Here is a 27,961-nt window from a genome sequence, read left to right on the forward strand (position 1 = left end):
ATCTTTAAGTGCACCAACTTTCCAATCATCTGCAATTAGTGTTAAGTATATATAGTGAACTTAAAAATTTTTAAGTCTAGAATTTTTAATTTTTAGTGTTAGAATTTCCATTTGGTTCCTTTTTATAGTTTCAATTCCTCTGCTAAGACTTCCTATTTGTTCATTCAATTCCAGTATATATTTCCTTCATATCCCTGAGTATAGATATAAAAGCTACTTTAAAATCTTTGCCTCTATTTCCAACATCTGTGTCATTTCAGGGTCAGTTTCTGTTAATTACCTTTTCCTCTTTTAAAATGGGTCAGATTTTCCTGTGTCTGCTCACATCTAGGAATTTTGGGTTGTATTCTGGATATTGTGAATGATATGTTGCAGAGACTTGGGATTCTTTTATATTCCACCAAAGTATATTGATTTTGTTGTTGTTGCTATTTTAGCAGGTAATTAACCTAGCTAGTCTCACACTCCAAACTCTGTCTCCTCTGTGATGGGCAGTGACTGAAATCTGTTCAATTTTTTTTAGCCTTAGTTGTACATATATAGTTCAGCCCAAGATTTAGGCAGAGTTTATATGAAGAATGTTGGGCTCTTTCTCTGTGTTTCTCTCCTTTCCATAATTTCTCCTCTTATTCTCTAGCTGCTATGGTCACTCTCCTCTGATGCCTCAAGTCAGGAATACTGCAGGTTTCCAACTATTTTTAAATATCCCATAAGAAGCCAACTGTGATCTGCTCTCAGGCAAAAAATGACAAAAATAAGAATTCATCGGTATCAATCTCTTCTTCCATGTGTGGATAGTGTTCCACTTTCTCCCTGCTTTTGGTTGCTCAATAATGCCTTCCAGATAATTGTTTTTTAGATTTGTCCAGAGTTACAATTGTGATCTATAGGTGGGTTGGTCAAATAGGAGCTACTCTGTCATTAATGGAAGTAGGATCCTCCAGAGTCTTCAAGTCTCTAAACATACTCTGTAATTTCCTACCTCTGTGTTTCTCATAGAAACATAAAACCTCAGAGGAGGAAGAGGTCACAAAAGTTGCCCTCATGATCCCTTACCCTTAGGAACAACCAAACAACCACCACTTCTTCCTCTCCCCTGCACCAGCCGAGTCTCCAACCATCCAGCCTTCAAGGCTCACTTCCTCTTTACTACCCACAGCATTCCGGTCACACAGATCCTGTGGTACTAATTATAATCTGTCTCACATTCTGGTGATCTATATACTAGTCACGTTTTCTCCTCTAAATTAAGACTAACTATGGTGACTGACTCTTTTTTTTTTTTTTTTTTTTTTTTTGGTACGCGGGCCTCTCTCTGCTGTGGCCTCTCCCGTTGCGGAGCATAGGCTCCGGACGCGCAGGCCCAGCCGCTCCGCGGCATGTGGGATCCTCCCGGACCGGGGCGCGAACCCGAGTCCCCTGCATCGGCAGGCGGACTCTCAACCGCTGCGCCACCAGGGAAGCCCGTGACTGACTCTTAATTCATCTTGTTACCCCCTATAGCACCTAGAACTATGCCAGCTTTCCATTAAGTACAGTAGGTCTCACTTTCCATGGTTTCACTTACCTGTGGTGAACGCTGGTCAGAAAATTTTTAATGGAAAATTCCAGAAATAAACAATTTGTGAAATTTAGATTGCACACATGAGCAGTGTGATGAAATCTTGTACGGTCCCATTCAGAATGTGAATCTCCCCTTTGTCCAGGGTATCCCACCATTAGTCACTTAGTAGCCATCTCAGGTATCGGATCGACTCTCTTGGTATCCCAGTGCTTATGTTGAAGTAACCTCTATTTTACTTAATAATGGCCCCAAAGTGCAAAAGGAGTAATGCTGGCAATTCGGATATGCCAAAGAGAAACCGTAAAGTGCTTCCTTTAAGTGAAAAGGTAAAAGTTCTCGACTTAATAAGGAAAAAAAAAACCGTATGCTGAGGTTGCTAAGATCTACAGTAAGAATGAATCTTCTATCTGGAATATTGTGAAGGAAAAAGAAATTCATGCTAACTTTGCTCTTGCACCTCAAACTGAAAAAGTTACAGCCACAGTGCATGATAAGTGCCTAGTTAAGATGGAAAAGGAATTAAATTTGTACAATAAGGTACTTTGAGAGAGAGAGACCACATTCACATAACTTTTATTATAGTATAGTTATAATTAAGCTATTTTATTATTATTTATTGTCAATTTCTTACTATGCTTAATTTATAAGTTAAACTTTATCATAGTTATGTATGTATAGGAAAAACAATAGTATATATAGGCTTAATAGTATCCATGGTTTCAGGTATCCACCACAGATAAAGAGGGACTACTGTACTCGGTAAACATCTACTGAATGACTGGGGAAAAGGGACATAAAATATAAAATGGGTAGGGCTCTCTCTGTTACCCTGCTTCCCTCCCTCCCTCCCTTCCTTCCTTCCTTTCTCCCTCCCTTCCTCCCTCTCTCTCTTTCTTTCCCTCCCTCCCTCCCTTCCTTCCTTGACCACAGGGCATGTGGCATCTTACTTCCCGGACCAGGGATCAAACTCACACCCCCTGCAGTGGAAGCATGGAGTCTTAACCACTGCACTGCCAGGGAAGTCCCTGTTATCCTGCTTTAAAGGTTACTTAAACAAATATCTAGCACGTTGGTTTATTTATTTAGCAAGTTTCCTTCCTAAAAGGATGACATTCCCAAGAGGAGATACTATTTGCTGATCCACTAGAACATGCTGGTCAAAGTTACAACCTTTCCTAGAGTTTACTGCCCCATTAATTTTCCTAAAACATTACTTTATGTACCATGTTCCTGCTCAAAACCTCTGTAGATGTACCCTGTGGATCAGGGTAAGAAGTCTATACTTCGCTGCCTGATTTTATGGCGAATCTGTCTAGGATTTTCATTCTTCCCTTTTCTCTCCAACATGCACTCTGCTCTTATTAGGCAAGTTTCTTCTCTTCCTCCTGAAACATTTGGTGCTTGGCTTCAGATCATGGCTGAAATACCTTCACTCTGCTTGTCTAAATTCTACTCACCTTTCAAGCAAGATTATTTTCCTCCTTAAATCTCATGTCTCCTCAGAGCCTTCCCAATCCTTATTATCCTTACCTTTAACTCCTGATGCACTCATAATAATGTATTTAACTAGGGAGCACAGCTCTTTAAAATACCATTACAGCTGAAAGGAGTGACAGAAACTAGCTGATCACATCATGCATTTTACAGATGAGGTACCTGGACCCAGAGAGGTTAAGTGACCTGCCTAAGGCCATTCAGCTACATAGTGTCAGTAATGATTCAGATTCATATTTCTTGATTCAGTTGGGCCTCTTTCCACTCTACTGCATTGTTTGGTATTTGGTTCATGTTATTTCATTTACTAAATTGTAAACTCTTTGAAAAAACTTCTTTCACTCCTTTTATATTCTTTATAACATAATGGCATACAGATATGGAAGCACTTAAATAGTTGCTGACCACTGAATCATTGTAGCAGTCTTGGGAGGGAAATCTTACATAACATATATTTCTTGATTAACAATAAAAGATAAAAGAGTTAAGTAATACTTGATCCTTGACAACAAATAATGTTGCTTACCATCTGGTTCTACAAGAGTGAAGTCACTAGTCAAGGTAGTCACGGACCTTTAACACACCCTGAAAGGAGTTCAGGGTGGAGATCAGGAAGGAGGCACTCTATGCTCTGGGAAAACTGGCAGAACAGGCCTGCACATAGATATTTTCAGATAGATTTTACTCAATTTCTTGCATCTTCTCATACTTAGAAAAGCACTAAAATCGTTAATGGAGACATCTGCTCCTCATTACTAGCAGCAACCTTGATGTATGCTTGATTGCACGTATCCTCTTTGCCAAAATCGTATATATACTGATCTACCCCTTACCTCTTTGGAGCAGTTCCTTAGAGCTATCTGAGAGGTTGTCTCCTGGGCTATAGTCCTCAGTAAGTCCCCAAATAAAACTGAACTCACAGTTCTCACGTTGTGCTTTTTTTTCCTAGTCCACACCCTAAAATACATGGCAATCTTATGATTTCTTAACACTATACCTCACTTCTAGTTTTTTTCTCAAAATCTTTTGCCTGACTCCACAGTATCTTCACAAGTTATTTTAAGAAACAAAACAGTATATTCTAATAATTCTCAAACTTTTTTCTATAAAATACATCTCAAAGTAATAATATATCTAGTGAGATGTACCTTATTGAATATTCTAACTAGCAATGTAGTAATTATTAATTACTTTAATTACTTTAATTAATTATTAATTATAATTCTGAGTAACTGATCTAATCTAGGGGAAGGTACTATGGAGTATATCAAATCATGTACTTTATGAGGACAAACAGAAAAACTTAAAAATTACAGATCGAACAATTACTTGATTAAAACATTTTTCTATTAAAAAAAAATCAAGCCAGTTGGAAGTTAGCATTAGAAAAGTCATCAGTGTTAAGCTTTTTTAAAAATCAAGCAGGTACTTTTAAAGTGTTTCATAGTCATGTTAATTGATTGGCCTAGATTTTCTCAACCTTTTACCCGTCATCTCATTGTATAGGTCTTCTGTTTAGAGAACTATTCCCAATAATTATTTAGGGCTGTGATACATGTGTTATTAAAAGCCAAGTGAGATCACGTACTTTAAATTCTTTTTTAAAACTCTCATTTTACAAAGTTAATGACCACTTTAATTTTTTTTTTTTTTTGGCTGTGTTGGGTCTTCGTTGCCGCCCTTGGGCTTTCTCTAGTTGTGGCGAGCAGGGGCTACTCTTCATTGCAGTGCGCCATCTTCTCATTGCAGTGGCTTCTCTTGTTGCAGAGCATGGGCTCTATGCGCGTGGGCTTCAGTAGTTGTGGCACGTGGGCTCAGTAGTTGTGGCTCGCAGGCTCTAGAGTGCAGCCTCAGTAGTTGTGGCACACGGGCTTAGTTGCTCCACGGCATGTGGGATCTTCCCAGACCAGGGCTCGAACCTGTGTCCCTTGCATTGGCAGGTGGATTCTTAACCACTGCACCACCAGGTAAGTCCAATGACCACTTTAATTTTTAAAGTTTTAATTCATACTTCTTAATCATTGTCTGAGCAGACAGACACATTCCTCCCAAAGACCAAAGCAAATATTAAATGTTAGTTTGTCATGCCTTCCTAGAGTAGAAGAGGTCTTGAGAGGAATATGAGGAGTTGCGCCTACTACTAGCTCTGATTCTCAAAATAATTTTATTCCTAAGAAAGAGGACATGTTGAAGGTATACAGTTCTTAGCACACTGACTCTTCCCTTGAGGTCCCCTGGGAATTCTGAGGCAACTTCTCCCCATTATAGGGACTGGATACATTTTTTTTAAAAATTATTGGAGTATAGTTGCTTTACAATGTTGTGTTAGTTTCTGCTGTACAGCAAAGTGAATCAGCTATATGTATACATATATCCCCTCTTTTTTAGATTTCCTTCCCATTTAGGTCACTACAGAGCATTGAGTAGAGCTCCCTGTGCTATACCGAAGGTTCTCATTAGTTATCTGTTTTATACATAGTAGTGTATATATGTCAATCCCAGTCTCCCAATTCATCTCACCCACCCCCCTTCCCCGCCTTGGTATCCACAAGTTTGTTCTCTCCTTCTGCTTCTCTGTCTCTATTTCTGCTTTGCAAATAAGTTCATCTGTACCATTTTTCTAGATTCCACATAAAAGCAATATTACATGATAGTTGTTTTTCTCTGACTTACTTCACTCTGTATGACAAATACATTTTTAAATCGCTTCAGTTAGCAGCACAACATAAATATATTCAAGAAAATGAAAGCAAATTTTCTCCCTTAGAGAAGTTTCAGGCAGCTGAGTCTGAGAAGTCCATGGCCTGCAGAGCTTAAAATTTTTGTTGCCATATTCGCTGCATCAGCTAAGGAGCTGTTCTCACCCCAGTTTGGGAACAGAAGCTGAGCAAGACTACTTAGACTCACAATGAGTCCTGCAACAGAAAACTTCCCATGTGAAGAAACTTGGAAGGCACTCTCTCCACCCAGCTTTTCTCCATTCCTTCAGATTCTTCTCATCTCCCTTTTTATCATGGAAATGACCACAATTATTTTAAGTGGCCACAGTTTTCTAACTTCTAATCTAGCCCCCCCTTTTTTTAGTATAAAATTTATTTATTTATTTATTTACTTATTGGCTGCGTTGGGTCTTCGTTGCTGAGCGTGGGCTTTCTCTAGTTGCAGCGAGCAGGGGCTACTCTTCGTTGCAGTGCGCGGGCTTCTTGTTGCAGTGGCTTCTCTTGTTGCAGAGGACGGGCTTCTAAGCACGCAGGCTTCAGTAGCTGCAGCACGCTGCCTCAGTAGTTGTGGCTCACAGGCTCTAAAGCACAGACTCAGTAGTTGTGGCACACGGGCTTAGTTGCTCCGTGGCATGTGGGATCTTCCCAGACCAGGGCTCGAACCCGTGTCCCCTGCATTGGCAGGCGGATCCTTAACCACTGAGCCACCAGGGAAGTCCTAATCTAGCCCCTTTTTAATGGGCATTTCTCTTAAAGTCCTTTTTCCTTTAAAATAATAAAACACAAAAAAAATAACAATTTTAACCCAATATATAGTTATTTCCCTGGAAGAGACAAATCATCATCAACAATTAGTAAAAACTGATCCTTCAGTCTAACTTCTAAACTTATAGAGAATTCTTTTTCTTTCATTTACAGAATTTCAGGATAATTATGTAAATTCAGGTTAAAAGTTACTTGTATAGGGCTTCCCTGGTGGCGCAGTGGTTGAGAGTCCACCTGCCGATTCAGGGGACATGGGTTCATGCCCCGGTCCGGGAAGATCCCACATACCGTGGAGCGGCTGGGCCCGTGAGCCATGGCCGCTGAGCCTGTGCGTCCAGAGCCTGTGCTCCGCAACGGGAGAGGCCACAACAGTGAGAGGCCCACGTACCGCAAAAAAAAAAAAAAAGTTACTTGTATACACCTTAACTTTTTAAATCAAATTATGGTATAGGTCTATTATGAGGTTTTATTCCAAAAACCTTCTTTATAATTCAGAGGGCCAATATGAAACAGCTGGCTCCAAGATGTATGTTGAAATTTGACATCTTACTGCATATGCCCTATATTCCTTCTCACACATTTAACTGTACCCCTCAAACTGGCACAGCAAGGCAAGCATGGGTTTGTAGGGAGGATTCAAGATTAGTTGAATGGTTAGATAAGATGGCTTTCAAGGTGCCTTTCTACACCAAGACTGACTCTTTAGCTTAAGGGCTGACCAGGAATGAGGACAGGGAAAGACAAAGGAAAGAAAGACTTAGGACTCATTTTTGACATTGGATTCACATTCTACCCTTCAAGAATCTGACCCATTCTATACTAAGCTCTTTGCTACCTCACTTCTGCCCTACCTGTTCCCTATGATTTAGCCAGGCTAGCAGACTGCCTTATTTGCACAAGGTATTACCAGAGGTCAGAATATTTGGGAAAAGGACACACACGTATCAGCAATGCTACCAGAATGGTTTTGCTGCTGGGAAGGTAAAGGGCTAAGGAGATTCCTGGGCTGCCTCAGCTCTGGTGATTAATGCCCTTACTCCCTGATGCTAATCACCACCATTGGCATTCAAACACCATCAGCCTTGACTCTTGGCCAAATAGTAGAGATAAAAGCTATTCATCCTTTAGTATTTACTGAGAGTGTACCAAGTACACAAACCAGAAGTAGTTCCCAATCAGTGGTTTCATTTGGAATACATGAAATGAAATAGAGACAGAACAGAGAAAGAGAAGGTAAATGTCTTTTAGCAACTCCCCCAAGGATTCTATTCGATACAGTTCGATAAGTCTAACAATATACAAACTAATATGATATAATAAAGACTAACAGACAGTTGAAAGTCAAAACACATATCTGATGGATCTCCATTCCTTGAATACTAAGAACCAAAGAAGAAAGCTAATGAACAAAAAGTTGATAATGAACAATGTATACACCCATGCATCTGCATCAACTGGTATATTTTTCTGCTCAGACTTTTTACAAACACACCTGGCTACCTGTCATTATTTTTAAGACACAAATAACAAACTACTCTTGCAAACAGTTACTTGTGAGCACAGTTATCAGTTGAGGAAACAATTTTCTGCAGGTGTAAAAATTACATTTCTCAATAAGAAAAATTTAGGTATAGTCAGTATACTCGTTAAGCCTTTAGAATTTAGTTTTGGCCTGCTTTCTTTGAATAGGGTACTTTCGTTTTAGGTCCACAGAAATTTAACTCTAAAGAAAGTAGTTCTCAAACTTTTTGGTTTCAGGAGCCCCTAGCACTCTTAAAAATTACTGAGGAACCCATGAGCTTTTGCTTATGTGGGTTATATCTCCCAATAGTTACTGTATTAGAGATAAAAACTGAGAAAATTTAAAAATATTTATTAATTTATTTAAAAAACAATGATAAAACCATTATACTCAACCCATAAAATTAACAGAAATAACATTTTAATGAAAATAATTATATTTCTAAAATGAAAATAGTAAGAAGAGTAGCATTGTTTTATACTTTTGGCAAATCTCTTTAATGTCTAGCATAATAGAAGATGGTAGAATTCTCATACCTGCTTCTACAGTCAAACTATTGTGATATGTTGCTTTGGTTGAATCATATAAGAAAATCTAGCCTCACACAAGTATGTAGTTGGAAAAGGGAAAAGTTTTTTTTTTTTTTTTTTGTGGTACACGGGCCTCTCACTGCCGCAGCCCCTCCCGTTGCGAAGCACAGGCTCTGGACGCACAGGCCCAGCAGCCATGGCCCACGGGCCCAGCTGCTCTGAGGCATGTGGGATCCTCCCGGACCAGGGCACGAACCCGTGTCCCCTGCATCGGCAGGCAGACTCTCAACTACTGCACCAAGAGGGAAGCCCAGGGAAAAGTATTTTAACAGCCTTGTTAGATAATTGTGGATTTTCTTCTTTGCTGCTACATGAAAACTCAACAAGAACTTCCTTCCAAAGAGCTCACTATGGAAAGAGGGGGAAAAGAATAACTTTATAGTGGAGACAAATACTACCTCAGACAAGTGTGATCAAGGTTAACATCAACAGTGATAAGTCATGTTGATAATAGGTACCCTTGATATGATCTGATGAAAATAGCACTTAACCTCTGTGATCTTCCTCCCAAAGCCCACAATTCCAGTCAAATCATGAGAAAAACATCAGACAAATCCCATTTGAGGGACAATCTACAAAATAAATGACCAGTATTCCTCAAAACTGTCAGGGTCATCAAAAACAAGGCAAGTCTGAGAAACTGTCACGACCAAGAGGAATCTAAGGAGGCAAGATAACTAAAGGTAATGTGGTATCCTGGATGGGATCCTGGAACAGAAAAAGGATACGGGGTAAAAACTAAGAAAGTGTGAATAATATATGGACTTTAGTTAATCATATCAATATTGGTTCATTAATTGTAATGAATATACCATACTAATGTAAGATGTTAATAACAGGGGAAGTTGGATTTGGGAGTATATGGAAACTCTCAGGACTACCTCCTCAATTTTTCTGTAAGCTTAAAACTTCTAAAATATAGTCTATTTAAAATTTTTTAAAAACTTGACAAGAAGTAATTTTTTAAATAATAGTTGCAATGTAGAGTCTGAAACAATATTAGTGTATTTTTTTAATTCTGTTATATTAAAATCCATTATTAGTCTTTCTTGCATTTTAAATAGACCTTCATCATGCATGATTTTGTAAGAGTATGCATTGGTTATTGGAAAATATTCATTCAAAGAGTAATACATATCTTCTAAATGCTGACACATTTAATTATACAATACCAAAACTTAGCATTTGTTAATATCACCATCAATCTCATCAGAAAAAAATACTTAAGAATTGGGAAGAGGTGCCAAGTTCATGGTGGCAGCAACAAGTTTTCCAAAATTCTATTTTTTACTTGTTTGCTCAAATTTTTATCATTGGCAACAAATACTTGCAGTTGTTTTCTTAAAGTGACAGTTTTATCGATACTTTGTTCATTTTCAAGAAAATGTCTGTCAAACACTATGAGAAAATGTCTGCCAAACCTGAATAACTGTAGTCTATCTGTCATTTATTCTTCCAAGTGAAAATGGTGTTTCAAGAAAAAAGTGACTAGTTTAGCTAGGAACTCAAACAACTGCACAAGTGCTTTTCCTAAAGACAGCCACTGTATTTGGTACATAGCAGAAGAGCTTTATGTGTACTTCCTTCATGACAGTGAGTATTAAAAAGACATGTTCTAAAAAAAAAGACATGTTCTCAGGGCTTCCCTGGTGGTGCAGTGATTAAGAATCCGATTGCCAATGTAGGCGACAAGGGTTCGAGCCCTGGTCTGGGAAGATCCCAAATGCTGTGGCGCAACTAAGCCCATGCGCCACAACTACTGACCCTACACTCTAGAGCCCACGAGCCACAACTACTGAAGCCTGCACGCCTAGAGCCCGTGCTCCGCAACAAGAGATGCCACTGCAATGAGAAGCCCGCACACCACAACGAAGCATAGCCCCCCGCTCGCCGCAACTAGAGAAAGCCCGCATGCAGCAACGAAGACCCAATGCAGCCAAAAAATAAATAAATTTTTTTTTAAAAGAAAAAATAAAAAGACATGTTCTCAAGGGTTGAGATTTAACAATATTAATCATTTTTAATTACTGCTTCTTCAAGGACATTTTAAAGTGGAACTGTAAGTATTCTTCATGGGCAATGAAGAATATAACATGGTTTGGTACCATTGCCTTGATTCATGCTAAAGCACCAGCAGTTTTATCCACCATTGCTTTTGCACCATTACTGCAAATGTTACCACAGTGGAAAAGGCAAACAGTATCCTAGTATTATTATACAGAGTTTTGACCTCCAGGACCTCTGAAAGGGTTTCAGGACCCCTAGATGCCTAAGAACTGCACTTCAAAAACCACTGACTTAAGTGATGACATTTCTGACTTCTCCATTACCCTCTGATTGAGCCAAGTAACTATGTCAAGGAAAGGAAAGGAATCCCTAAAGCTCATGTCATGTCTGGAGAAATGAATCTGCCTCACTTTCCTTTACCATGCCTCTGATATGGAGGTAATGACAGGGAACAAAGACCACCCAAACATATTCTCTTTTACCCTCCCATAGTTCTCTAAAGCAAGGCTTCCCAACCTTTTTAATATCATGGCCAGGAGAAAAAAATGATAATATTTTCACTAAGGAGCAAAGGAATGAGGCTGCCTAAGGCTTGAGGTCTCTGTCCTGGAGGCACAGGCCCTATATTGCCTTCAGGAGGATGGAGGGGTCAGTAGCTGGGCCCATTCCCAGTGGGCATGCCAAGGCATATGAATTGGACAGTTCTGCACTAAGGTTCTAGCAGAGAGGCGGGTCTCTCAGCCAGCTTCACGCTTTATAAAGGGCTCAAAGCTTAGCTCAGATGTGGGAATTCACAAAGTATCTGATTGTACTTCATGGTAGAACCAGAATTATATTAAAGGTTTGATGTAGAACTTTTCCAGAACATTTTCAGATATACTGTAGTGATTAAGAGCACAGAATCTGACTCCTAGACTACCAAGGAGTTCAAGTCCTGGCTCTGCCACTTACTCGCTATGTGATCTTGGGAAAGTAACTTAACATCTTGGTGCCTCAATTTCTCCACCTATAAATGGGGACAATAATAGTACCTACCTATTGTAAGTATAAAATGAATTAATACATATAAAGTACTTAGAACGATGCCTGATACATGGTAATATTTGCTATTATCACTATGCAGGTGCTATAGGGTCTCCTAATTGAGACTGCTTCTCTGAGCATGACAGTGTTGAATTGTTGATTTGCAGAGAATAAGAATCCCACAGATAACAAAAGATTAGATGTTAACCTGCTGGATTCCAGATCTGAGGAACTGTGCTTGGTGCTGGGAGGGATACAGGTGTGAGAAGAGGGTAATAGCCCAGGCCTTTTTAGCTTTACTTATGGCATACGTCAAGGGTTTAGAGTTTAAACCTCCTTTAACCTATTAAGATACTAATAGATAAGTTTCTACCTAATATATATGTCTATAAATATATTATTTTTTCTTGCAAAGGGCCAGGGCCATGGTTCAAAAATAATGGTTATAGGCTATCAACCCATCCACTCCTGGCCGAAGGTGTTTTTCATGATAATGTCAGGATAGGTGGTTGGCTAAGTCTCAGACTTCAAAAGCCTCCCAGAAATCTAGAAGGGCAGTGTGATGCTGGGACTGTCCCAGACACACTAGATGCCTGCTTCTTTACCTTCAGCTGGATGTACCTTCTTCTTTACTGAATGGTTTGTGGCAGCTATTTAGCCTGGCTCATAATATCATTATAACTAATGAAGAGTTTTAGGCTACATCTGAAAGTACAATGATTTTAAGAGTCTTCTTCATGCAAAGTGCTCTATATCTGAATTGCCATAGTTATAAGTTTGCAAAGAAATGCAAAATCATCATAACAAGAAAATAGTTACAAATAAACTGACCACTTAGAAATGTAGCCCTTCCAGAAATAACAAAGATCAGAGTGGAAATAATAAAATAGAGACTACAAAGACAATAGAAAAGATCAAAAAAACTAAGAGTCAGTTCTTTGAAAACATAAAATTGACAGACCTTTAGCTAGATTCACCAAGAGAAAAAGAGAGAGGACTCAAATAACTAACATCAGAAATTAAAAAGGAGATGTTACAATTGATACCACAGAAATACAAAGGATAAAAGAGACTATTATGTGTTCATAGTAGCACTATTCACAATAGCCAAAACATAGAAACAACCTAAATGTCCATCGACAGATGAATGGATAAAGATGATGTGGTACATATATACAATGGAATATTACTCAGCCATAAAAAGGAACGAAATAATGCCACTTGCAGCAACGTGGATGCAACTAGAGATTATCATACTAAGTGAAGTCAGAAAGAGAAACACAAATACCATATGATATCACTTATATGTGGAATCTAAAATATGGCACAAATGAACGTATCTACAAAATAGAAACAGACTCACAGACATAAAGAACAGACTTGTGGTTGCCAAGGGGGAGGGGGTGGGGGCTGGAAGGACTGGGAGTGTGGGAATAGCAGATGTAAACTATTATATATAGCATGGATAAACAACAAGGTCCTACTGTATAGCACAGGGAACTATATTCAATATCCTGTGATAAACCACAGTGGAAAAGAATATTTAAAAAAAAGAATGTCTGTATGTGCATAACTAATGCACTCTGCTGTACAGCAGAGATTGGCACAACATCGTTAATCAACTATATTTCAATTAAAAATTAAATTTTAAAAAAGAGACTCATGAACAATTATATACCCACAAATTTGACAACCTGGAGGAAATGGATAAGTTCCTAGAAGCATACAACATACCAAGACTGAATTGTGAAAAAATAGAAAATTTAGCAGTGAAATTGAATAAATAATCAAAAACCTCCCAACAAACAAAAGTCCAGGACCAGACAGCTTCATTGGTGAATTCTACCAAACATTCAAAGAAGAACTGACACCAATACTTCCCAAACTCTTCTAAAAAACAGAAGCAGTAGCACTTCCAAATGCATTTTATGAGTCCAGCATTACCCTGATACCAAAACCAGACAAGGATACCACAAGAAAAGAAAATTACAGGCCAATATCCCTGCTGAACATAGATGCAAAAATCCCCAACAAAATATTAGCAAACCAAGTTCAACAATACATTAAAAGGATCACACGCAATATTAAAATGGGATTTATTCCAGTGATACAAGGATGGTTCAACATATGCAAATCAATCTGACACACCACATTAACAAAATGAAGGATAAAAATCATTTAATCATCTCAATAGATGCAGAAAAAGCATTTGACAAAATTCAACATCATTTATAATAAAAACTTTAAACAAAGTAGATACAGAGGTAATGTACCTCAACATAATAAAGGCCATATGTAACAAGCCCACAGCTAACATCAGACTCTACAGTAAAAAGCTAAAAGCTTTTCCTCTCAGATCAAGAACAACACAAAGATGCCCACTCTCAGCACTTTCATTCAACATAGTATTGGAAGCCCTAGCCAGAGCAATTAGGCAAGAGGAAGAAATAAAATGCATCCAAATTGAAGGGAAGAAGTAAGACTGTCACTGTTTGCAGATGACATATTATATGTAGAATACCCTAAAGACTCCACCAAAAAAACTATTAGAACTAATAAAAAGAATTCAGTAAAGTCGCAGAATACAAAATCATATACAAAATTTGTTGTGTTTCTATACACTAACAACCAACTATCAGAAAGAGAAATTAAGAAAACAATCCCATTTACAATTGCATCAAAAAGAATAAAATGCCTGAGAATAAATTTAACTAAGGAAGTGAAACACCTATATACTGAAAACTACAAGAGATTAATGAAAGAAATTAAAGATACAAATAAATGAAAGGATAGTCCATGCTCATGGATTAGAAGAATTAATATTGTTAAAATGTCCATACTACCCAAAGCAATTATAGATTCAATGCAATCCCTATCAAAATTCCAGTGTTATTTTTCACAAAAATAGAACAATCCTAAAATTTATATGGAACCACAGAATACCCTGAATAGCCAAAGGAATACTGAGAAAGAACAGGCCTGGAAGCATCATGCTCCCTGATTTCAAACTATATTAGAAAGCTATAGTAACCAAAACAGCATGGTATTGGCATAAAAACAGATGCATAGATCAGTACAACAGAATAGAGAACCCAGAAATGAATCCATATATATGGTCAATTAATTTATGACAAAGGAGCCAAGAATATACAATGGGGAAAGGACAGTTTCTTCAATAAATGGTGGTGTGAAAACTGGACAGTCATATGCAAAAGAATGAAACTTGATCACTATCTTACACCATACACAAAAATTAACTCAAAATGGATTAAAAAATTGAACATAAGACCTGAAACCATAAAACTCTTAGAAGAAAACACAGGCAGTAAGCTCCTTGACGTAGGCCTTGGTGATGACTCTTTGAATCTGACACCAAAAACAAAAGCAACAAAAGCCAAAATAAAGCAGGAATACATCAGATTAAAAAGCTTCTGCCCAGCAAAGGAAAACATCAACAAAATGAAAAGGCAACCTATTGAATGGAAGAAAATATCTGCAAAACATATATCTGATAAGGGGTTAATATCCAAAACATATGAAGAACTCACCCAATTTAATAGCAAAAAAAAAAAATCCAATTAGAAATGGGCAGATGGGACTTCCCTGGTGGCGCAGTGGTTAAGAATCTGCCTGCCAATGCAGGGGACAAGGGTTCGTGCCCCGGTCCGGGAAGATCCCACACACCGCAGAGCAACTAAGTCCGTGTGCCACAACTACTGAGCCTGTGCTCTAGAGCCTGTGAGCCACAACTACTGAAGCTCCCACGCCTAGAGCCCGTGCTCCACAGAAAAGAGAAGCCACCACAATGAGAAGCCCGTGCACCGCAATGAAGAGTAGCCCCCTCGCCGCAGCTAGAGAAAGCCTGTGTGCAGCAATGAAGACCCAATGCAGCCAAAAATTAATTAATTAAAATAAAAATGGGCGGATGATCTGAATAGATATCTGTTCAGACACTGAACAGATACATGAAGAGATGTTTAACATCACTAATCTTCAGGGAAATGCAATCCAAATCCACAGTGAGATATCACCTCACACCATTTAGAATGGCTATCAAAAAGACAAGAAATAACAAGTGTTGGTAAGGATGTTGAGAAAAGGGAACCCTTGTGTGCTGTTGGTAGGAATGTAAATTGGTACAGACACTATGGAGAATAGTATGCAGGTTCCTCAAAAAATTAAAAATAGATATGATCTAGCAATTCCACTTCTGAGTATTTATCTAAAGAAAACAAAAACACTAACTTGAAGAGATATATGCACCACATGTTCACTGCAGCATTATTTACAATAGCCAAGACATGGAAACAACTTAAGTATCCATCAGTGGATGAAAGCAAGTGTGGTATATCTATATACTGTAATATTATTCAGCCATAAAAAAAAAAAAAGAAATCTTGCCACTTGCAACAACATGAATGGACCTTGAGGGCGTTATGCTAAATGAAATAAGTCAGAGAGAGAAAGACAAATACTGTATGGGCTCACTTATATGTGGAATCTAAAAAAATGAAAACAAAAAAACAAGCTCATACATACAGAGAGCAGATTGGTAGTTGCCAGAGGGGGGGGTTGGGGGGTGGGAGAAATGGGTGAAAGGGGTCAAAAGGTACAAACTTTTATATATAAAATAAATAAGTCATGGGGGTATAATGTATAGCATGGTAGCTACAATTAATAATATTGTATTGCAGATTTGAAAATTGCTTAGAAGATAGATCTTAAAAGTTCTCATCACAAGAAAAAATTTTTTTGCAATTATATAAGGTGACTGATGTTAACTAGATTTATTGTGGTGATCATTTTGCAATGTATACAAATACTGAATCATTATGTTGTACACCTGAAACTAATATAATGTTATAGGTCAATTATACCTCAATTTTTAAAATGTAACCCTTCCTCAAACTTCCATCACAGCTTAATACTAGTACTTAATCCAACCTATCATATCAATGTTTAATGTCAGTCATCCAGTCTGACATAGTAAACATCCTACAATTACAATATGGATATAAAGCAAATCTATCCATGCAAAGCCACTGAGAAATGAAGATCTGGCTAACTGAAGAAGAAAAAACTCAACAAGGATAGTGACAACATAAAAACTTTAAAAGAAAAAAAAACTTTAAAAGAAAGTAACTGAAATATTCATGAATTAAAACAGGACTTTGAAAAAACCGATGATATCCTTAAATGTTTTTATAAACATGATTTTCCATGTACTCGAACAACCAATCATGAAGTGTAGGATATACTAGTTTATCATCCTAAAATTTTGTCAAGAAAGTTATGCCAAAAATAAATAGTAATTTGTTCACTGTTTATTTTAGGAATTTAGTTCTTAGTTGTTATTATAGTCCATATTTTTGTCAAATAAGATATCTATTTTTATAAGTATTATCTTAATTTTTCAAGATAAAGTCCCAATCAATCTTCTTCCTCACCACCCCGATACAGTAGACTATGAAGATGTTGGTCTCTGATTAGTGGCTTTTTCCTGGTACTAAGTCTCCTGAAATAATGAGCACATAAAAAATAGAGATAAATACTCAGTAGCTGCTCCAAGAGACCACCTTTGCCTTACCACCTCAAGACACAACAGGTCTGTCCTTCCCCTTTCCTCACTAGGTCCCTTTCTATGGAAGTGGGGGGAGCTTCTCAGATATATAAGATTTTTCTCAAGTGGCAAAGTAAGTAAAACTTAAATGGAAGCCTTAATAAAATTATGGCTGAAGATATTAGGTTATTAGGACCTTGATGAGATAGATGCAATAGAAGTGTGAAGCGTCCGTATCACACAGAATAACCTTTACAACCAGAGACTGACATTATCACCTTGTCAGAGGATTCTAATTCATCCTAGTCCTTATTGGTCTTGAAGTGCTTTATTTCTGTGATAGCATTTGTAGATCGGATTCTCTCTCTGGTTTGAAAATTACAAATTTAGAAGTAATGAAGTCACTAGTTTTTAAGAAAAGTGGTCATAAAATGGCTAGCAGGTATAAAAAATACTTTCTCTTCTCCCTGAAAAAAATTCTTTTTTAGCTACCTAAAATTCAAGATAAATCAGAGAGACTAGTTGGAATGATAATTTATACATAATTGAGATATTATGCTTAAAGATATATGTAACTGGCTTTGTTTTTCTCAAGATTTACAGTCAATTGAATACCCATTGAGTACTGAGAATTCCCAGAGCTTTTAAAAGATAGAATTCAGGGCTTCCCTGGTGGCGCAGTGATTGAGAGTCCGCCTGCCAATGCAGGGGACGTGGGTTCGTGCCCTAGTCCCAGAAGATCCCACATGCCGCAGAACGGCTGGGCCCGTGAGCCATGGCTGCTGAGCCTGCGCATCTGGAGCCTGTGCTCCACAATGGAAGAGGCCACAATAGTAAAAGGCCCGCGTACCGCAAAAAAAAAAAAAACAGAATTCATATCTAAAATTAATCTGTAATCAACATCTTTCTCATTTATATGAATATATATGTACATATTTTTTCTCTGTTGGATATATTGTTATATAATATAGATGTCACAGTTATAAAAATTCACTTTCTTTGACCTTGGCCCAAATAGGTCAGATATTATGACAATAACAGATGAGCCATAAGAACAAGGAATGGAAATTCTTTTATGTCATACCTCCTTGGATCATGGTATTATTATTTCATCTTCCTTTCCCCTGGTACTAACCTCACCTCATTTTTAAAAAAAATTTTCTTATGTTTGACTTTTACAAAATATCCCTAAAGCTGATTTTAGTTTTGCTTCCAGCAATAGCTGACAGTTCTCTCTGTTTCTAATTTTGTTTTCGAGCCCTTCTAAGAGTAAATTTCGTGCCAGTATCTATAAAAAGCACATGGGTATATACACATGAGTATTTCTCTTAATGAGAGTTTTAAATCAGTTCTGACTCTGTGAATTGTATTTTAAAATCTGAAACAGGAAGAGAGGAAAATATGAAGTATTTTAACATGTGAAAAGGCCAATGAGTCTGAACATGTCTGGATACTCACTCTCTCACATAGCTCTTCAAATGTGCAGTCGGCAATGGTTCCACAGGCTTTATTCAGCCGCAGCTCTCTGCCTTGCACTTTTAGAATCCTTGGTCTAGTTACTATGGGAACATGAACAAAGACTCAATCTTGTCTGGATAATTACTATAAAATTCATCTCTTACAGATAGGAAATGCATAGCTTGATGAATAATAGCACATGATTCAACACATAAATTAGACAAAATGCTGATACAATGACTGCCACTTGAGTGTGGCATCAACCCATATACAGCAATGGAACTTATTAATTGGTCAGTGGAGATTGGGCATTGTGTTCTAAATGTATTCTCTTTCAAGAGAAATTAACTTACGTACAATCATTTTGTTTCTGAGCCAGCTCATCAAACAACTTATCCATGACAGCCTCCACATCAGCTTCACTTGTGCTACAGTGAAAAGAATAATAGAATATGAAATTAATAACACTTGAAGCCAACATCAAACAGCTGCCTGAGCCTGCTTAGCTTTTTGCCCATAAAAAAAAAGAACAGGATGTTATGCTCTAAATACAAACATCAGATTTAGAATACACTTAAAAGCAGAGAATATTAACTCTCAGGTAGATGATTCTGCCTTATTTGCATACACTGAAAGACTTCTGTGCTTCTGGCTGTTTTCAGTAATGAGACGATACAGGCAGAGTAAATCCATTAATACTATGTGTACACAATGAGAAGAAAGGCTTCTGGCTCTCTCTTGCATGCAAAACAAGAGCAAATAGACAAGGCAGTCAAGCATCCAGCAAAGTATCCTTTGAAATCTCTACTGCGAGGGTACATGTGAAATTAAATACTGAATCTGCCTTTTAAAAAAATCAAGCCAAGCCACTGACTGAGAGGATCAAACATGCAGAATTAAATTACCAGCTTCAAAATACCAACTTGATCTGCACATCAATAACTTTATCAGACTTTGAGTATAAGGACGATTATAGACCACACAGTTTCTCTCAAAAGTGTCCTTGTCGGAAACTCAAGAAAACTCTCTCCTTCTGTGATGCCCACCATTGCAGCTACTATGAAGTTAGTCTCGACAAAGAATCCTTTGTATTCTAATTAGAAATCACCATATGGTTTAGGGAACCCACATACACAAAATGTGATAATACTATGGCTTTTTTCCCTCTCACTTTTTTTTTTTTTAAAAAAAGAACTGATAAATTAACAGTCAATAAAATAAAAATAACTGACAGAAGAAATAAACGTTGTTAAAAAAAAACTTAAAGTTAAAATATAAGTTTACTTCAACTCTATATATAAACTTATACAGGATGACCTGCCAATATGCTTAATTTTGACACACAAATCACTCTTATCTCGGAGTGGAAGAAATTAACCTCCATTCTGGACATCCGTCTTAATAAAGTCTTACTGAAAACTAATATGATAAATTATTTTTTCTTTAGATTAAACTTAAACTAAACCAAAATAATTTCTCCCTTGAGATAATTATCAGGTGGCAAGCATTTAACACATAAGCACCTAATTCTTCAAATGTTCTACAGTAAAAGCACACAGTCATTATGAAGGGTTTGGAACTGTCACATTTCAAGTAATAACCACTCCACCTCAAGGATCTTAAAAATATCATTTGCAATGGTTGGCTTTGCAGGGGAATGCTATTTGACTTATATAAAGGCTTGTATGATATTTGAATAGAGCTGTATTAAAGTAATAAAATTACACTACAGAAATAGTGATTATAGAGACTAAACAATTTTAAAGTACAAAGAAATCATACAAGCCAATGTAAATGTCAATGCCCACACCAAGCACATGTATGTTTAGATGGCTTTGCCAACATCATTCATAGGAATTCATTTGGAATCATCTCCACCTTGCAATGGAGATGTACACACATACAACTGATGGAGAAGGGAGCTACTTTTTAAGGGATATATAAAGAAGAAAGCAATGTCAGCCACCCAGGACATTTGCTGGCTTTCAGAAAGTTAACCTGTCCTTAGGTTAGGCATGTTACCTAATAGAGGGGGAGAACTGAATTCTGAAAAATAACTAAAATAGAAGACAATCACGTTTCTCAAAGCATATTTGATTAACAAACAATTGCTTATAAACTTCCTCAGTGGTGATTTCTTTGTTACTCTGTGCTCAAATATACTATAATATTAAAATATGGCTCACTAGACTTTAGTTAGGCCACATCTATGAAATTGCTCTATGTGATTTCATTTATAGTGAAATTATATGTGAAATGATAAAATTATTTTTATTATGATAGTACCTTATAAGAATTCTATTATATTATCATAAAAAGTTACTCAGGGACTTCCCTGATGGAGCAGTGGTTAAGAATCCGCCTTCCAATGCAGGGGACACAGGTTCGAGCCCTGGTCCGGGAAGATCCCACATGCCGCAGAGCAACTAACCCTGTGTGCCACAACTACTGAGCCTGCGAGCCACAACTACTAAGCCTGCACACCTAGAGCCTGTGCTCCACAACAAGAGGAGCCACCGCAATGAGAAGTCTGCACGCTGCAAAGAAGAGTAGCCCTGGCTCGCCACAACTAGGGAAAACCCGCAAGCAGCAACGAAGACCCAACAAGACCCAATGCAACCAAAAATAAATAAATTAATTAATTTTTTAAAAAGTTACTCAGAAGTTACAACATGTAAAATTAAAAAAATTATTGGTGTAAAGTGGCCTAAAAATAAACATTCATAAAAGCATTTTATGTAGCTTGCAACTGAACAGACTGTTATCTATCTAAGCCAACTTGCACTTGACCTCAGGGAGTAAGAAGCTCTACTGACCTGCTGGGGAACAGAAACCTTATTTGCATATTGTCTTAAAAGCAGGAGGGGCTAGTGTGTTATTTTGGTTTTATCAGATGTATCTATATTGATATAAAATAAATAATGATGCTATGAAAAAAATCATTACCAGAAATGAATATATTCATAATCCCTTAACAATAACTTAGAAGAAAACACTAGTCTTCTCACACTCCACTCAGACTTCAGATTTCCCTACTTAAGAGGATCCATCAATCAGAGCTCATTAATTTTTTTAAGAACGAAAATTAGACTAGTAAAAAAGAGATATTAAAAGTTACCTGTCTATACTGGCCTAAAAGATACAGAGTTTCACTTAATATTCAGGTTCACATCTGGTTTAAATATCTTTGACTATGTTTTTTAATTCTAGTAAAAAATTTGGATGATTCTGAACTTTTTCAATGTATCACACGGAATAAAAAAAACTATCATTTCTTGAGCAACTATTATGTAGCAGTTAATTTACCTAAACCATATCCACCTTACCATGTAGTATGTATTATCATGTTTTTACTGAAGAGAAAACTGAAACTCAGAATTAAGTCATTTTATCTAAGATCTGAATACATAAAAATTTAAAATTTCTGTATAACAGAAAGTATTACAAATAAAATGTACACATCAAATTGGGAAGCATAGTGGCAACATTTATGGCATACGACTAATATTTTCAATGTATTAAAAACACCAACATATAAAAAATTGAATACCCCAATAGAAAAACTGTGAAAGGACCTGAACAGGCAAATTGCGTTAAAAAAAAACAGCTCAGTAGGCAAAAAGCATGTGTAAAGTGTTTCATTCTTACTAGTGATAAAAATGCAATGTAAAATCATGAGAGGCCATACTTTTATCTAAACTGGCAGAGATAAGGAAAAAGATAAAATAGCTGGAGCAAGCATAGGTAAGGGGAAAAAGAACCCTCTTATGTACCACGGGGAGGAATGTAAAACTGGTTACAAGAGTTCAAGGTAACAAGATAGTATGTAATAAAAGCATTAAAAACATGCATATCATATCACCCAGCTATTCCACCCATAGGAATCTCACTTATGGAAATAATAATGTTTAACGACTCCAAGGATGTTCACTGTGACACTGCTAACATCAGAAAAGTGAAAAAGAAACTAAATGTCCAATAATGGGGAATTTGAAGTACATTTGGATACACCCATACAATGGATCATTATGCACTTTTTGCATTGTGCAATGTTTCCCTCTTGTCCTGGAATTGTAATTAAGGCTCAAAGTTGATGGACAGAAGTGCTGAGTACACTCCGATTTCTAAAGAGAACCACCAATAAGCCACCAATAACTGGATCCAGACTCCTGCCCCTGTGGTTAAATAATGAGAAGAACCAGCCCTATTCCAAATGCCACCCTCCTCCACAATCCCCCCTATTCCCCACACCACAGTGTCTTTCTAAGGAGGGGAAGGAGGATCAGGAATCACTGGCTTTCGTGTCTAGTATTTGTGATAAGAACCTTTTCCCTCCCTTCCCCTTAGGAAAGAAGAAGGTGATTTACCCTCCCCAAAAAACAAGTGATGAGGGAAAGTGATTCTTAGAGAAGCACTTGGAAAGATTAGGGAAGCCTGGAAGAAGAAAAGACTGGCATTGCTTTCCTTAGTTGGATGAGCAGGACCTTAGTAGATTGAGAAATCAGAAGGTGGGAGGTGGGGTACTGGGCCAAGATGAAGCAATCCAGTCCTCACCACAAACTCCCCAAAGGTTTAGCACTACTAGATATACTCAAAAATGCAGGTGAGGGGTCAGGCTGAAAACACAGGCATTGTTTGAAAATAAGACAAAGGCAGTTCCTTAGATTCTCTCCTTTCACCTGGACAGCCAGACTCCTATAATTCCTCCACTCAGCTGAAACTGGTAAGTTTACTGTCTGGGACACTTTTAACATTGAGAAAGGGTGAGAGGACACTGTACTACAATTCTGCAAAGTAAACAGTGAAACCAACAGTCCTTACCTCTTCAGCATCCCAGAACCCTACCAGTCCAGGAAGCTTCCATCCCAAGAAGTAGACAGAAAAATTGGAGGAAACTCAATAGCAAAAAAAAAAAAAAAGACCTGCAAGATACTGACATTTGGGGGTTCTTCATTGGAAAACCTGACCCGCCACCCTTATCTAGTGAAGCCACCAATCAATAAAACCCTATCTATGCACACAGAACTTCTAATCAGCTTTTCAGTGCTTCATTCTTGTGAATGGACAACAAATATTTCTAGGCATTTAAGGAAATCCTCTAGGATAAAAATCACAATAAAGAAGTAGAGAAAAGGATCTTGGAGGAAGGAAAGAAAAAAATACAGAGACCAAAAGGGGAAAAATACACTTTAATATGCCTATTATTATACAGGCATATTGCACTGCATAAATGCTATAAACAAAAAGGACAATTTGGGCATAAGAAAGAACTCTGAATATGACTGCTAAATAAAAAATTTAGGGAAAAAGGTTGAAGTAATCTTTCAGAAAATAGAGCAGAAAGACAAAAAGATGGAAAATAAAAGAGAAAATAAAAGAATTAGAAGATAAATCCAGAAGGTTCAATATCTAACCAGGAGGTGTTCTAAAGACTATTGGCAGGGGGGAGGAATTATCAAAGAAAGAAAGAAAATTAAATTTCTTAGAACTGAAGGACATGATTTTCTAAATTGAAAGAGTCCCAGCACAAAGAATGGGGGAAAAGCTCCATTCTAAGGCACATTATTATGAAGTTTCAGGAAACTAGAAATAAAGAAAGAATATCCTAACAACTTCAGAAGGGAAAAACAGGTCAAATACAAAAGATCAAGAAACTTTCACTTCGAACTTTGCAACAGCAATAATGGAAACGTGAAGATAATGGCATAGTGCCTAAAAGTTTTGAAGGGAACATTATTGTCAAACTATCCACGCCCAGTCAAACTATTAATCAAGTAAAATAAGGACATTTTTGGACAGATGAGCCCTCAAAAAATATATTTCCCATGCAGTCTTCTCAAGAAGATAGTAGAAATTGTGCTCTATCAGAACAGGGAGAAGAGTTATGCTTCTAGTAGGGCAAACTAAGCTCTGCCCTAGCTGACTCTCTTGCTGATGGCAGCTGTAAACTCTGCACAAAGTACAGAAACAGGTAACCTGAAGGCACTGGAAAGTGAACAGAAGCAGGCAGATTCTAGAAGAAGCTGACACTTGGGAGAAGTGTTACTCATTTTTACAGCTTTTTCAGACTAAAGACAATAAAATCAGTACTGCTCAGGGCAACTAAAATTCCAACAGAAAACCTACAGTCCTTATGGCATGAAGAACCAGAGGAGAGTTTGCAGGCAATCACACAGCTGGAAAATCGGGGAATTCCAGAAAAAGTGTTTCCAAATTCCCAAAAGATATTAATCTGGAAAATTCCTGAAATCCTAAGTAGTTCTGTATTTATCACAATACTTTATGTGTTCTCAAATAATGTGCCCATAATAATAAACAGTGACCATTTTTCTATTATAGGACTATACTAAAAGTTTCAGCAGTTTTATGTCCAAAAAACTCCGTAATAATAATAAATTCATGGCTTATCACTAGTATAAGCCAATATACTATGACAAGATTATGCATTTCAGTAACATGTTAGAATGCTCTCTACCTGATAAAGACTTATGATAGTAGAAAACATTAGAAGGAAACATTAACACAAAATAAATGCTAAATAAAATTATTTTAAAATTTAAATACATCAGAAGTTTAATATGTGAAAGTCACCATTTTTAAGGTTTTAATTTTTATTATTTCTTAAAGGTTTTTAAAACACGAAGTATTAATTACCGAATCTGATAGTCCTGACCTTTGCTGGTTAACAAATATTCCAGACATAGGAAAGTGTCTTTCATTTTGCACTGACATTGATCAAATCAATGACAGTGTGTCCTAAATCATTTTCAAATTGGATATTAGGGTACATATTGCTTCATATAAACTCATTTCCTTTATTAGCAAGTGTCTGGCTTTGTTTACTCAATATTATGTGAGATTCATCCATGTATGTAGAAGTAGTTTATTTTTGTTTCTGTGCAGTAATATCCTATTGCATGAAAATACCACAGTTTATTATCATTCTACTGTTGATGAGTGTATTAGTCTGCTAGGGCTGCCACAATGAATATCACAACTGGTGGCTTAAACAACAAAAATTTATTTTATCACAGTTCTGGAGGCTGGAAGTCTTAAGATCAAGGAGTCGGCAGGTTTGATTTCTTTTGAGATTTATCTCCTTGGCTTGCAGGTAGCCATCTTATTGCTGTGTCCTCACATGGTCTTTCCCCTGGTGTCTCTTCCTCTTCTTATAAGGACACCAGTCCTATGAGATTAGGGTTCCACCCATATGACCCCATTTAATTAATTACCTCCTTAAAGGCCCTATCCCCAAATACAGTCCCACTGGGAGTTGGGGGCTTCACCTATGAATTTTGGGGGGAACACAATTCAGTCCCTAACAATGAACATTTGTGTAGTTTATAGTTTGGGACCACTGTGAATAGTTTCTACTGTGAACATTCTAGTACATGCCTTTTGGTAACTCATGTATATATGTTTGCTGGGTATATAACTAGGAGTAGAATTGCTATTTCATAGGGTATATCTACATTCAGCTTAGTAGATACTGCCAAGCAGTTTTCCAAAGGAGTTGTAGCAATTTACTCTCTCACTTGCAGTGTACAAGAAATTCTACTTGTTCCACATCCTTGCCAATACTTTGTATTTTCCACCTCTTCCATTTTAGTGATTATGGTGAAGGTATGATAAATAATTTTAATCTAAGTTGCTGCAAATCATTTTTGGAAATGGAATAAAAATACAATCAATGCAAGTTAATCCAGAAGCATTTTCTTGGTAAAATGTCACTATGATATACATGAAAATTTGTAAATCTATTCTTAAAAACACCTAAGATCTCTGGACTTCTTTAAGTAGGAAATTTCAAGAATGCAACTTTATTGTAAAAATTTCAGCCAGAGAAAATGCCTTTAACTTCTAAATGGGGCTGGTGGTGGTGGTGGTGATTCACTTATAATGGAGAAAAACTAGAGTGACAGCAGTGAGTCTGCAACTCCAGGGCTCTCTTGTCAGTTTTCCAGTGAAACTATTTAAAAAGACAGCAGCATTACCTTACACTAAAATCTATACCCAGAAATACAACCATGTCTGTGAAACTCTAAAAAGGGATGAAGGCCAGCTAGTTTCAAAAAAAAAAATCAAGTTTGGAACATACAACCCAAGGTTGGCAACAGGTATATTCAGAAAATGAATGTACAAAAACCACACAAGGATATAGATTATACAAAAATACAGTGATTAAAATTATCACATTATAAACATAATTGAGAATTATAAACATACTTGAAAAATATTTCAGCCTAACCAATAAAACTGAGGGGGGATAAAGCCTGGTAGTCAAAGGCAGTTGCATGGAAAAGCTACAGCCTAAAGAGGGCACTAAATTAAACATGATTTTTTAATGTAAAAGGGGAGATAAATTCAGAGTTTTCTTCTGGGGCTACAAGAATATCATGTTACATGGATGGAAGAACATGTTCTGCTCAGCTTCGTGTAGTTCAATTTTAACCACAGAGGCATATCTTAAGGAAGAGTGCCTTGAGTGGCATCAAAATGATCAGGAGAAAATACAGGAATTAAGCTTAGATGCTTTGAATTGTCTCCCCTCTTCTCTCATGAGGGGAGACAGAAACATAAGCTCCTACAAGTGAGTAGGGATAAAGAATTTAAGGGACTTTAATTCTGGGTAACTGCCCCATCAGTTGGATGCTATGTAGAGCAGATAAGACGCAAAATAAAAAACAAATATCATATATTAACACATATATGTGGAATCTGAAAAAACTGGTATAGACGATCTTATTTACAAAGCAGAAAAAGAGACAGAGACGTAGAGAACAAACGTATGGATACCAAGGGGACCGGTATCCATGAATACCGGATGATGAATTGGGAGACTGGGATTGACATATAAACACTATTGATACTATGTATAAAATAGATAACTAAAGAGAACATACTGCATAGCACAGGGAACTCTACTCAATGCTCTGTGGTGACCTAAGTGAGAAGGAAATCCAAAAAAGAGGGGATATATGTATACGTATAGCTGATTCACCTTGCGGTACAGAAGAAACTAACACAACATTGTAAAGCAACTATACTCCAATAAAAATTAAAAACAAAAAAGAAAAAAATCTGCTCACAGATAATCAAAAGGTGACCATGGTAAGGAATTAAAAGTCATTCTGAAGAAGAAGCAGAATCACTCTTTTCAAATGCTTTTTGTTGGGGGGCAGAGTGTGAGGGGCCCAAGCAGAGCACAGACTCTTTTTCCTTTGTTCTAAATGCTCTGGGTAAAATCCACCCATTTCA

General features: G+C 37.1%; 1 protein-coding gene across 2 annotated transcripts in view; it reads right to left on the reverse strand.

Annotated features, from left to right (window-relative positions):
* AFG1L (AFG1 like ATPase) overlaps window positions 1-27,961 on the reverse strand; it is a 192,872-nt gene that overhangs the window by 24,373 nt on the left and 140,538 nt on the right. For both annotated transcript variants that reach the window (XM_032651760.1, XM_032651758.1), the window contains exons 9-10: window positions 19,061-19,131; window positions 18,704-18,804 (exon numbers count right to left, since the gene is read on the reverse strand). In XM_032651760.1, coding sequence (XP_032507651.1) covers window positions 18,704-18,804; window positions 19,061-19,131 — 172 coding nt within the window. The remainder of the gene's footprint in view (window positions 1-18,703; window positions 18,805-19,060; window positions 19,132-27,961) is intronic.

This window comes from Phocoena sinus, chromosome 12 (assembly GCF_008692025.1).
Source record: "Phocoena sinus isolate mPhoSin1 chromosome 12, mPhoSin1.pri, whole genome shotgun sequence".
Taxonomy (NCBI): domain Eukaryota; kingdom Metazoa; phylum Chordata; class Mammalia; order Artiodactyla; family Phocoenidae; genus Phocoena; species Phocoena sinus.